Source organism: Photinus pyralis, unplaced genomic scaffold (genome assembly GCF_008802855.1).
Source record: "Photinus pyralis isolate 1611_PpyrPB1 unplaced genomic scaffold, Ppyr1.3 Ppyr1.4_LG8, whole genome shotgun sequence".
In the NCBI taxonomy this organism is placed as follows: Eukaryota; Metazoa; Arthropoda; class Insecta; order Coleoptera; family Lampyridae; genus Photinus; species Photinus pyralis.
Window position 1 is genome coordinate 17292243 of NW_022170819.1, and position 13436 is coordinate 17305678.

Below are 13436 nucleotides of genomic sequence, written 5' to 3' on the forward strand. Positions count from 1 at the left end.
GTACGACGATTTAAAGGGTATTGAGTTTCATCAGGGACTATCTGACATGTCTAATTTCGATGGTTTAAAACCAACACTGGTGATCATAGATGATCTAATGCGTGAATCAAATGGGTCCATGGTAGACATTTTTACAAAAGGTTGTCATCACCGAAATCTTAGTGTATTTTTCTTAACCCAAAACATATTCCATCAAGGAAAAGGCCAGAGAGATATTTCTTTAAACGCTCATTACATAATTCTATTTAAAAATCCTCGTGATCGTGCACAAATTAAGCATTTAACTCGACAAATTTTACCTGAAAATTCAAAGTTTTTAGAGGAAGCATATAATGATGCCACATCTAAACCACATGGGTATTTATTATTCGATTTAAAACAAAGTACACCGGATGTATTCCGATAGAGAACGTCGATTTTCGAAGAAGACGGCGCGTGTGTAGTATATACCCCAAAAAAGGGTATTAAAGGTTTAAATCTTGATAAATTAGGCATTATTAATTTATAATGTCTGCAAAGCTGACTAAACACGCAGAGTTGCTGCGTGCTCTCGCTAAATTGGGGCCTAAGGAGCGTCAAGCCTTAATAAAATGTTTGGATGATGATCAAATTCATTGCATATGTGAATGCATTTACAATACTTTAAAAGGTAAAGCTGAACTGACTGATAATCAGAAACGAAGACTCAGTCGTCATAAGACTATCTTGAGACGTATGGTAAAGCCTCACGAAACAATAAGAAAGAAAAAACAGATCTTGGTGCAAAGCGGAGGAGCGTTCCTGCCATTTATATTAGGACCATTACTTGGTGGTATACTCGGAAGTTTGTTTAAATAATAATAATTATGGAGCACGGAAAGAAAATGTTACTCGTGCCTCAAGAAGTTATACAGCGGCTTAAAGCAAATGAGAATAGGAAAGAAGATGTTTTATCACGGATAGATGATGAAATGATGCAAATCTTAAAGTCGAATTTGTCTGATCATGATAAGTGGCAGCAGTATAATCAAGTTCTACAGAAATATTTACATTTTGCTGACCAGATGCGGAAGCCAGTAAGCATCTCAATTGATTCAAGGCCAGAGGGTATATCGGAGGTTGACATATTAACCACAATACCGCAACTTTTAAGAAGAAAGCCGAAGGATTTTTACGGATGCTCACGGCCTCAAGTAACATCGGCTGGGATAACAAAGGAATTGTCACAATAAAAGGTGAGGTTATTCCTTCGTCGAATATTATCGATCTGGTCCATGATACAATAAGACCGAGGAAGACATCAAACCCCGAAGGTTGGGAGAAGTTTGCGGCTTATGTTAAAGAAATCAATGTACCTCAAGAATTCGTGGGCAACGTGAGAAGACGGAATACCCCGCCTCACCGCACCAGCACGGTAAAACTTAATATAAATCGAGATAGAAGCTTTACCGATTACGATGCCGATTCCGAATTAATTTTACCACAACAACAACCACCCCAAAAACGCCGAAAAAGAACTAAACCTCTCAATATCTCTGAATCTCTGTGGGAAGCATTTGAACTTTAAGGATGGATGTTTAAATCAGAAATTGGTGTCGCCACCTAATAACACATATGCGTATCGTGCATATATTGAAACTTTGCTAAATTATGGTTTGGAAGCCAAAACATCACATCTGGGGTGTTCATTGTGGCACAACGATACACCAAAAAAAAATGGACACATTAACAGCAGATAACGTAGGTTTCACTATACGTCAAGCCGCAGCAGCCGAGAGTAACATGATAGAGATGATTGGACATGTCCATGCCGATTTGTTTAACCAAGAAAAATTTCTCATAAACGGTGTTGAAATGAAAGTTCAATTTGTGAGATCCAGAGATTCGTTTAGCTTAATGGCTGGTGCAGGTGCAACTTATAAAGTAAAAATTGTCGATGCCAATTTGCTGGTACGAAGAATGAAGATAAATCCTACAATTCTTCTCGCTCACACTAAAGCATTAGAAACGTCCGCCGCAAAATATCCTATTACTCGAACCGATGTAAAAGTGTTAACAATACCAACCGGAATACAGCGTAAATCTTTAGATAACGTCTTCCTTGGACAGCTGCCAAAACGTTGCATAATCGGTTTTGTATCCAATAAAGCGTTTAATGGCGATTACGCGTCTAACCCTTTCAATTTCCAAAACTACAAGATTAATTACATGTCCCTGTACATCGACGGACAGCAAATTCCTTCAAAGCCGTTGCAACCTGATTTCACACGGGAAGGATTATACGTACGGGCATATCATACTTTATTTTCGGGGACGGGTATTCATTTTTTGAATGAAGGAAATAACATATCGCGTTTAGATTACCCTCACGGCTACTGTTTAACTTCCTTTGACCTGACACCTGATTTATCCGCTAACGCCACAACACATTGGAATTTAGTTAGGAATGGTTCATTGCGCATCGAAGTTGGATTTCAAGATGCGTTAACTGAAACAGTAAACTGCTTGGTATATGCGGAGTTCGACAATGTCATTGAAATCGATAAACACCGAAATGTTAACGCAGATTTCAACAGTTAAAAGAGAAATCTCAAAATTGCGTACATTGCATAGTCTTACGCACATCAATAAGTTCGAAAAGCAGAAAAATAAATTAAGCTGATATCCTACGTATGATTTCACTAATAATAATAAATAAAAGATCAGTTTATACGAGTCCTTAGCCAGTTTAAATGTTTTCTGCAATGGATGCATACGTCGATATGCAAGGTTTCCGAGGTGCTCTTAATGAGTTTATACCCAAAGAAATTTCGATTGTTTCCTCGGAGGGTCCGAAATGCACGACTCTATTAATAAAACCCCCTCAAAATTATAGTATTACTGCAACTATGAAAAAAGAGATTCGATATTTAGAGGATTATTATCATGGCTTAAAGTGGACCTCCGGTCACAGTCGATATGAAAATTTTGAAGAGGAACTACGTACCCTGCTACAGCCATTTAGCAAGATCTATGTTAAAGGACTAGAGAAGCAGTACATTCTAAATTTCCTAAACAAACCTATAATAAGTGCAGAGGATTGCGGATGCCCTTCTTTAAAGAAGCTGAAGAAAGAATTTGGAGGCATTAGGTGCTTGAATCATAACAGTGAAACTTTAATGTGCTCGCAAGAAAACGCTTTAATGCTATACGAATGGACCCAAATTAGCTCCACCGATGAATTCCCTAGAACTTCAACGAGCCCTGAATCACATACAGGATTCTGTAAGGCCTGGTGTTTTTGCAGCTGATAAATTACCAAAATTTATTCGTCGTCCATATGGACTTATAGTCAATACAGATGTTTCCACCAGACCTGGTCAACATTGGAACGCTATCTACATCGATAAAGATGGAATTGGCGAATTCTTTGATTCCTTCGGAAGGTCTCCATGTGGCCTTCATTTAAAATTTTTGAAAGCCAACTCTAGACGTTTTACATGTAACTATAAAATGTTACAACATCCCCTTTCGACTTTTTGCGGCCAATATTGCTTGATGTACTTAGTTTTTAAAATGAATAATGTTGCCACTAGCGATTTTGTAAACATGTTTAATGATAACTTAAAGTCTAACGACGACATCATCCGTTTATTGTATACTGCTACGTTTTGTAATATAAATTTGTTTACATTTAAGGGTTGATACTAATAAAGACAAGTTAAAATCGTTTAAAGATCGGTTGATTTTTTATAAAAAAGTATCCCTTTTGAGTGAGGTTCATAAATATGGTTTAAAGCATAGCGGTCGACTACGTGACCACGACCCTGGAAAAACTCGAGGTCAAAGTCCAAGACCACGACCTTGGAAAAACTCGAGGTCAAAGTCCAAGACCATGACCTTGGGGAGGTCAAAGTCCAAGACCATGACCTTGGGAAAAACCCAATGCTACGACAAGTTCATAGTCCAAGGCCATGACTTGAGGAAACCCATTGCAATGGCCTCGGGAAATACCCAAATAAGAAATGTACGCTCTAATTTCAGTTAGTATTTGACTACCGACTCATTAACATCACCTAACGTATTGTTACAAGTTTTATTAGCCTCGCATAATCTACTGCAGTTTACGTAATTATACAGTGCTAATCTGTGCATCTCTCTCTTTCTTATGTGTTAGGGTGTGTGTGTGTGTGTGTGTGTGTGGATAAACTTGGAAAAAACAAGGATTTTCAAACAAAAACTAAGAAAAAGTAAGTACACAAATATTTTCTTGTTTTGCTTGCTTCTCGCTTTGCTTTTTCCTCTTCTTCTTCGTTGTAAAATTTGAAATGTATGGATTACCATTTTCTAAGAGTATGTACTTAGATTAGGTTTGTAATACAACATCTCTTATTTTTCTCTACACCTCTCTCTTTTAAATTCGCTAGGAAAATCCCAGAGCACAATTTTAGTCCAACTCAAATCGCAGAATCCAAATCACACAATCTCAACTCAGCATCCAAGACCACGACCTTGCTCCAGAATCCATAATCACAACCCTGCCCCAGGATCCAAGACCATGATCCTGTACCAAAGTCACGATCTTGGGAAAAACCCCAAGACCACGACCTTGGGAAAACCCAAAGCCACGACATTGGGAAAAACCCAAAACCACGACCTTGGGACAACCCAAAGCCATGACCTTGGGAAAAACCCAAGGCCACGACCTTGGGGAAAACCCAAAGCCACGACCTTGGGAAAAACCCAAAGCCACGACCTTGGGAAAAACCCAAGGTCAGGGAAAAACCCAAGGCCACGACCTTGGGAAAAACCCAAGGTCTCCGTGACGTCACAGAAAGTGGTGGGGGGGAGTGTCGGTCTTCTACTATTTGCATTGAACATTTTGAACATATATGAAGAATGAACCTTACTCCATAATATCCCTGGAACGAATGTTTTATAATTCTTACATAAAAATCTAGGTGCCGGGAAAACTACTCCTATATTTGCCCGATACCTTCATATTTATCCTCAACCCGTTTTGTATCGTTTCCTGTGATCCGAATTCATTAATTAATTCATGCCATGCAAGTGCAGCTTGATTGTGTACGTAATTCATCACTAATCATGAACTGATTGATGTAATTATTCAAATTCTATAAATAACGATCAGATACGAATATCACCACTGTTTTATGTAAGACAGTTCTTTGTACTAATTGAACACAACATCCATTAGTCATTAATTCATCTAATTTATTATTTGTTCAAATACGTTTTTGGAACTAGACGCGCTTACTCAACATGTTCAGTTTCTTGCTAGTTGTTCTGTACGCAAGAGGTAAGTATAATTCTTACTAGGTATTCACAAATACATTCCTTCTACTTTTGCAAGGATTTGTAGCTGAAAATGGGCCATTTGTCCTGACTTCTTTAGGTCCAATAAGAGGATTCTATAAGTCATCATTTCATGGTCGTAAATTTTCGGCATTTGAGGGAATTCCATATGCAAAACCCCCGGTCGGCGATTTACGATTTGAGGTCAGTTTTTGGTACATCCATACAATGTAAAATGTCTCTTTAATAAACAGCCGCCTCAAAATGCGTCGCCTTGGAATGGTGTATTAAACGCTAATAAACAGTACATCTGCATGCAATTGGAAAACGCAATGATTACCGATGATGCTACCATAGGTAGGGGTCTACATTTTTTTGATTTTTTCTATTATCTGGTTACAGGCACCGAGGATTGTCTGTACTTAAATGTTTACGTACCTAAAACACAAATTTCGACCGATGACAATTATGATGTAATAGTTAATATTCATGGAGGAGCGTTTATGTTTGGATCCAGTACATCATACGCAGGTCCCTGTCCGTTAATGGACCGCGAAATAATTTATGTGAACATAAATTATCGCGTAGGTATTCTAGGTATGTTTTGAATCTACCCCCTGTTCAGCAGTAACACTATAACGTACTTCAGGGTTTTTAAGCACAGAAGATAATGTCGTACCTGGAAACAATGGATTGAAGGACCAGCAACAAGCCCTTAAATGGGTACAAACGCATATAAAGCAATTTGGTGGTAATCCAAAATCAGTAACTCTCATGGGGGCGTCAGCTGGTGGAGCTGCGGTCCATTTGCATTATTTCTCCCCGAAATCTAAAGGTTTGTTCCATAGAGGTATATCTCAAAGTGGAACTGCCCTAATGTCGTGGGCCATTCAGGACGGTGCCGCGCAGAAAGCAAGAAAGCTGGCAACGATTTTGAACTGCGAAGATTCGAATACACAAACTTTCATTAAGTGCCTGAAAGGCGTACCTGCAGATAAACTCGTGAAACAAACGAAATTGTTTTACCAGGTTGCGCGATTGCCAGTTTCGCCCTTTGCGCCCGTTGTAGAAGTAGAGTCGGAGTCATCTTTTCTAACAAAACATCCGTACAAGCAGCTGGAAGACAGTGAGGTGAACGATATCCCTTGGTTGACATGGGTTACAAAGGACGAAGGAAATTTAGTATCTATTAGTAATGTGCAGCTTATTAGTATCATATTAAAAATGCTAATTTATAGTTCTGAACAAAAATCTAAATGAAGTGGAAACACACTGGGCAGCATGGGCTGAACATTTATTTGATTATGAATACGTTTGCTTGGAAACGAAAAAGCATGACGTGTCTGAACGGATTAAATCGTTTTATTTTCAAAATGAACAAATGCCTAAACGTTACACCAGTTTATTGCTTAAGGTAGGTACTAATTCTACAGCAAAATTATCCATGCTAAATTATTTTTAGAGCTTTGGCGATAGATTAATTAATGTCGGCTTTGAAACTGCAGTTCAAATGCAGGTGAAAGTTACAAATTCATCCGTATATGCAGCCATTTACGGTTACAATGCGGGTGTTACTCTCAGTACAATTTTTGGAGTGGGCTTGGAAGGCAGGCATATCATTAGATTCAAAAACTAATAACCAATCAAAACATTCGTAGGGACCACGCATGGTGACGACACATTGCTTTTACATGGCATAGACGCAATTCAATCAATGTTTCCACACATACAATTTTCCAAAAACGACGTTTTAATGAAGGATACGTTACTTGACCTTCTTACATCATTTGTAATCAACGGGTGAGTCCACAGCTAGGATAATTCCAGTCACTAAGTAGACACTTTCAGCAAACCACACTGCAGGGGAGTGGAGTGGAAGCCGTTAACCTCTAAGAGTTACCAATATTTACTCATTAACAATAGCGATAATATTAGTATGTCGGAAATACCCGAATTAAGCCCAAAGGGATTTTGGGAGGCTTTGAATTTACGGGAAAATAAACTATTTTCGGAAAAACTACCAACTTTGTAGTGGACATTGTGCTTACAGTTGAATAAGTTCTTTTCTTAGTCACAGACAAGTTATTCGTCAATAAATGTATTGATATAAATAGCAGTAGCAGTACAATTTAAGACTGATTCAGTTTTCTGATATCTTTAGGATTACTCTAGTACTGGACGCCGTCAAAGTCGCTACCCAGTACAGGGGATTATGATGTCCGGCGCATAAACAAGCAATAGCTCGATTTCGTACTTCCTGGGTAGCAAACATAAATCCAATCAATTCAGTGGTACCTTTAAGGAAGCGTTTCTCAAACTTTTTTTTAACACGCCGGAGCCCCTATTAAGTGGAATCTAAGATGACGAAGGCCCCAGGAATTCCATAAGGATGATCTGCAGCCTTGAGATTGTGGTTGAGTGAGGCGTATTCGACCCTCCATTATAGAGGGGGCCCGGGGGTCCTCCCCCAATGAAATTTTGAAAAATTCAAATCCAAATACTCAGTATCGCAGTCCCACAAATGCGGCCCTTTTTTATAAATGCAGAAAAACCGCCATTAGAAGCCCCAGGCGTTTGTTCGTCTGGTACCTCGGACCTAGCTATCGGCCCATTTTAGGTATTTCTTTGTACAACTTTTGAGAAACAAGAATAATAATTGACGACGCACTATCATACATAATAAATAAATCTAAATAGCATTATGCGGGTCACTCTGTAATTGGGCGCATGCCTGTTGACGGCCCAAAACTAAGAGAGGGATAATAAATAAATAAATAAATAATTCGCTCGTAAAACAAGTACACTTTGAGAAACGCTTTATGGAAATTGATAACCAGGATATAAGCAAACACCAGTACCATTTACTAGGATTGATTAAATATACGTTCAGTTTTCTGATACCTTCAGGATTACACTAGTACTGTACTAGTACCTTCTTACCACAAAACTAGAAATAAGTACAAAAACTTATGTAGTTCAAAGAAAAAAAGTTTTTATGAAGATGCAATTGCAAAATTTAGTCGGGTAAGGGATGCGAAAGATTTTTGGGGCTTAGTGCGCCAGTTCAAGAACACAAGGTATAACTTTCACAAGGATATTAACGCGGCGGAATGGAATACCCACTTTAAAAACTTACTAAACCCATCCTTAACTGCAAGACGAATAGCCCACGCCGAGCCGCTCATTAAGAACGTTTTATTGGATGCACCTTTCCAAATGAATGAGCTATTAGCGGTGTTGAAAAGAGCCAAAGACAATAAAGCTCCAGGAAAAGATAGAATCCCATATGAGTTCTACAAAAATAGTTCAGTGACGTTTTTAGAAACTTTACTTAAATGTTTTAATGAAATTTATGTATCTGGAATCATACCGAACAACTTTAAAGAATCGATCATATTCCCAATTCACAAAAAAGGAGCGAAGAATGATCCAAATAACTATAGGGGAATCTCATTCGGAAACACAGGGAGTAAATTATTTGCTGGTTTATTGCTGGACAGAATTACGTCGTGGACGAATCGGGAAAGCATACTAAAAGAATTCCAAGCGGGATTTAGGAAATCTTACTCTACGATTGACAACATCTTTACTTTGATGAGTATAATCAAGATCCATTTAAGCAGGAAAAGGCAAAAAGTGTTTGCTTTTTTCGTTGACCTATCCGCTGCTTTCGATAGGATAGACAGATTCGCATTATTTTACAAGCTCATGAATCTGGGCATGTCCAGTAAAATAATCACGGTTATTAGAAATATGTACAGAAATACTTCAGCGTCAGTCTGGTGTCAGGGAGGTTTAACCAAGGCTTTTGAAACAGCTATGGGTGTAAAACAGGGGTGTTTATTGAGTCCCTTACTTTTTTCACTGTTCATAAACGATATTGATGATTATTTGAATTATTTATTAATTATCAGAATAAATTCCACCACAATCAAACTACTAGCGTATGCAGACGATCTGGTACTTTTGGCATCGGACAAGTATAACTTACAGAAAATGATCAATGAACTAGATAGATATTGCAACATGTGGAATCTGAAAATAAACCTTTCGAAATCAAAAATTGTGGTGTTCCGGAACGGCGGGCGACGAAGCGAAGAGGACAAATGGTTTTATAAATCCGAACAAATACAGGTGGTCAACAGTTATAAGTATCTGGGAATTACGCTTACCTCAAAATTGTCTTTGGAAGATCACTTTAAAGAGAAAGTAGAAAGTGTAAAATTTGCTATAAATTCGTTTAACCAATTAATTTTGGACAACAAAATTCCTCTTCAATCAAAATTGGACATCTTCAATGCTGCATGTCGGTCAATTGTGTGCTACGCATCACAGGTATGGGGCTTCCTCAATCATAGAACAGTAGAGATACCGCTTAAATTCTTCGTAAAGAAATGCCTGAGGCTACCTAGGAATACGCCAGACTACATGATTTATTTGGAAACCGATCTTTACCCCACGTATTTGTACACGCTCCATCTTCATTTCAACTATATTAGAAGATGCCTAAAATTACCAGGTACGCGTTATCCCAACATTCTGGCGAAGGAGATCATTAAAATGAAATTATTTTGGTACGCTGATTGGAACATCCTATGTGTTAAATATGGCTTCAACACCATTGATCTTATAAGTGGGAGTATGGAGGCAAGTGTAATATTAAGTGCGCTGAAAGACGATGTTAAAGAACAATATAGACTAAAAGCGGTTAATAGTATCAGACATCCCCTATACAAAGAACTGGATCAACTTAACAAATATGTTTACTCTAATCTTGTTGGCAATTATATTAGCTGGATTTTTAAAGTCAGGGGGGAATTGATATATCTAAATAAATACAATTACGAACAAATAAAATTATGCTCACTATGTAATTTTCAGGAAGATGAAGACATATTTCACTTTGTTGGGGTTTGTCCAATATTGAAAACAATTCGTAAAAAATACCTACATAAAAATGTGCTGACACTTGTTGAGTTCAAAGAGTATTTAAACGGTAAAGACTGGATAGCACTCGCAACTTATTGTACATTTGCATGGAAGTACAGATATTCTTTTGTTCAGGAATTTAACTTCTAATTTCACGTTTATAAGAGTTGTGCTTCTTTTTCTTTTTTTAAATTTCTTTTTCATAAAATGAATAAGGCAACAACCCCTCAGGCGGTCATAATGATGACCATGAGTATGTCTCTTACATTAACTTTCATTTCTATTATAAAATATACTTATGTTGTAGTTTATATTAATAAAGACTGTTATTATTATTATTATTATTATTACTAGTACCTTCTAAAATTGTACTTCTTAGGTAAATGCGTTAATACAATTAGTTGTGTGATAACTTATTATACATTATAACATATACTAACATATATTAATCAATTATTTGAGTATACAGGGTGTCAAAACGAAAATTCAACCCTCCTTATCTGGAAAATCAAGCATTTTTATTGGAGGATTTCCAAAACAGTTCAAATTTGTTTTTGAAGGGCAATACACTCCGAAACTCCACCCCTTTGGATGTTTCAGCAACCTCCTCAAGAATTTTAGATGACCTGTGGGGTGCCGGATCGCGGTTGTGCTTATAACAACACAGGGAGAGGTACAACATAGGGAAAATGTACTTATTACAAAAAAATATGCTTGAATAGAGAATAAAAATTCATTTAATTTGATGTGGCCCTCTCCTCTTAAGGGGAATGTTGTGATACTCACAGGGGTGGAGTTTCGGTGTGTAATGTATAAATTCTTTTCCCCTCAGAAACAAATTTGAGCTGTTTTGGAAATTATCCAGATAAGGAAGGTCGAATTCTACGCACCCAAATTAATAAGAAAAAGTGTTTTCCCGAGAAATTTTGGTGTAGTCAATTTTTGGTAAAAAAAAGGTTATACACTGCCTTTTTTTGAGCCCCGAAAAAAAATTGTCTCAGATCGATCCGGAAAAACAAATTTTCTTATAGAATGTGGCCTGTAGAATCCATAATTTCAAACAGTTCCAAGATTGGGCTACTAGCTCAAAAGTTACAGCCCTTTGAATTTTATTTTGAAATTGGTTTCCAGTCTATAACTTTTGATTGAGAAATCTGATCGAGAAAGTACGAATTGTTTTGGATTCTTCGCACAATAATTAATAAGAAAAAGTGTTTTCCCGAGAAACTTTGGTGTAGTCGATTTTTGGTAAAAAAGGAAGGTTATACACTGCCTTTTTTGGGTCCCGAAGAAAAAATTGCCTCAGATCGACCGGAAAAAAAATTTTCGTATAGAATGAGCCCTGTAGAATCCATAATTTCAAACAGTTTGAAGATTGGGCTACTAGTTCAAAAGTTAGAGCCCTTTGAATTTTCTTTCGAATTGGTTTCTAGTCTATAACTCTTGATTGAGAAGTCTAATCGAAAAAGTACGAATTGTTTTGGATTCTACGCCCCAAAATTAATAAGATAAAGTGTTTTCTCGAGAAATTTTGGTGTAGTCGATTTTTGGTAAAAAAGGAAGGTTATACACTGCCTTTTTTGGGTCCCGAAGAAAAAATTGTCTCAGATCGACCGGGAAAAAAATTTTCGTATAGAATGAGCCCTGTAGAATCCATAATTTCAAACAGTTTGAAGATTGGGCTACTAGTTCAAAAGTTAGAGCCCTTTGAATTTTCTTTCGAATTGGTTTCTAGTCTATAACTTTTGATTGAGAAGTCTAATCGAAAAAGTACGAATGGGGTCATCCCGCCTTCATTTTTTATTTCTGATCCACAAAGTACAGTAAAAATAAAAAGACCCGTGTGACCTCAATTTTTATTTGCGAGTCAAATAAACCCAAAATAAATTATTGAAAAGCTGTGTTTTTAGTCCGAATTTGAAACGCTTCAGACTAAATACGTCACAAACCTACAACCAATCACGTAGAAGTGAGCTGGCAACCTTACGCGAGGGTCTGACGTTTGTCACATTTGACGTTTTGAGAGGGATGTTTAACTGCATCTAGCACGAAAGTGACAAGTGCCTGTGACAGATGACGCAAGTTATAAATGCCATTCTCCTGCAATATTGCCAAGTCGTTATGTCATCTGAATGGTTCTAGGAGCTGATTGGTCGGGCTTATTACGTCACAGAGCCCGCCACAACCATATCGTTTTGAATAAACCTTTAAAACCGCACATGTTCATTATTTGTTTGCTAATCAGCCTCTATTTTTAAATAAACTTTTACTGTCCAAAAAAATGTTTTATGGTTTCAGGTACACGCTTATTAAATTGGAACTGCGGAATTCAGCTATACTGTAAACCCCCATTGTTTTGGATTCTACGCTCCAAAATTAATAACATAAAGTGTTTTCTCGAAAAATTTTGGTGTAGTCGATTTTTGGTAAAAAAGGAAGGTTATACACTGCCTTTTTTTGAGCCCCGAAGAGAAAATTGTCTCAGATCGACCCGGAAAACAATTTTTCTTATAGAATGTGGCCTGTAGAATCCATAATTTCAAACAGTTCCAAGATTGGGTTACTAGTTCAAAAGTTACATCCAGGGTTCCCACCGACACTGTGCAGCGGCGCCACTTGTTACACTCAAATTGTTGATTTAACGCCCGCGAAGATACAGACTTTATTTACAAAAATTATGATTTCATTTTTTGGGGTCATGTTTAGAAGTAACTTATCTAAAAAACTGTCGGTTTACTTTTTCCATAAATCATCTTGATCGAGAGTAAAAAAATAAAACAGATTAGCGCAATAATCGGTACGAAACATCTAATCTTTAAACAATCGGTATTCAGTTGCTATAAACTTTTAAAAAAAATAGGCCGAAAATTTTGTAGATAAAGGTCTAAATTTATAAAATAGTTCTTTAAAAAAATTGTTTTTGGAAAAACAAATAAAGTTTTTATGGCGGGCGCTCTTATGGAAATTTACATTGGGTGCAGTGGGCACAGAAGACTCTTAGTACCAAATCGTAATGTTGCTTATTTATGTACGGTACATCAATTACTGCCGTCGTAATAACAGGTACAGTAACTACAGAGCGCACGAAACTGAGAAAATGACATAAGACAATTTTTTTAATTTTCAAAAAGGAAAATGAACCCATTTATATAAAAAAATGCACATACGGCGTTTTACGTTATTATTCTATTGCAGTTTGACAAAATAAAATGCCGTATCTACGAAATCATACT

At 37.1% G+C, this 13436-nt stretch overlaps 2 protein-coding genes across 7 annotated transcripts in view; one reads left to right on the forward strand and one right to left on the reverse strand.

Moving 5' to 3' along the window:
* The window catches only part of LOC116177939 (autism susceptibility gene 2 protein homolog), a 391669-nt gene that overhangs the window by 97343 nt on the left and 280890 nt on the right, over positions 1-13436 (reverse strand). The gene's annotated exons all lie outside the window — the stretch shown is intronic.
* On the forward strand, positions 5129-7422 carry LOC116177944 (venom carboxylesterase-6-like). 2 transcript variants are annotated; one of them, XM_031497141.1, is made up of 9 exons: positions 5130-5278; positions 5333-5478; positions 5529-5631; positions 5677-5871; positions 5924-6466; positions 6513-6688; positions 6737-6881; positions 6933-7074; positions 7123-7416. In XM_031497141.1, the coding sequence occupies exons 1-9, from the start codon at positions 5242-5244 to the stop codon at positions 7304-7306; spliced, it is 1671 nt and encodes a 556-aa protein (XP_031353001.1). In that variant the 5' UTR covers positions 5130-5241; the 3' UTR covers positions 7307-7416. The 2 variants fall into 2 exon arrangements, with proteins under 2 accessions (XP_031353000.1, XP_031353001.1); XM_031497140.1 differs by having other exon boundaries at positions 5129-5278; positions 5529-5871; positions 7123-7422.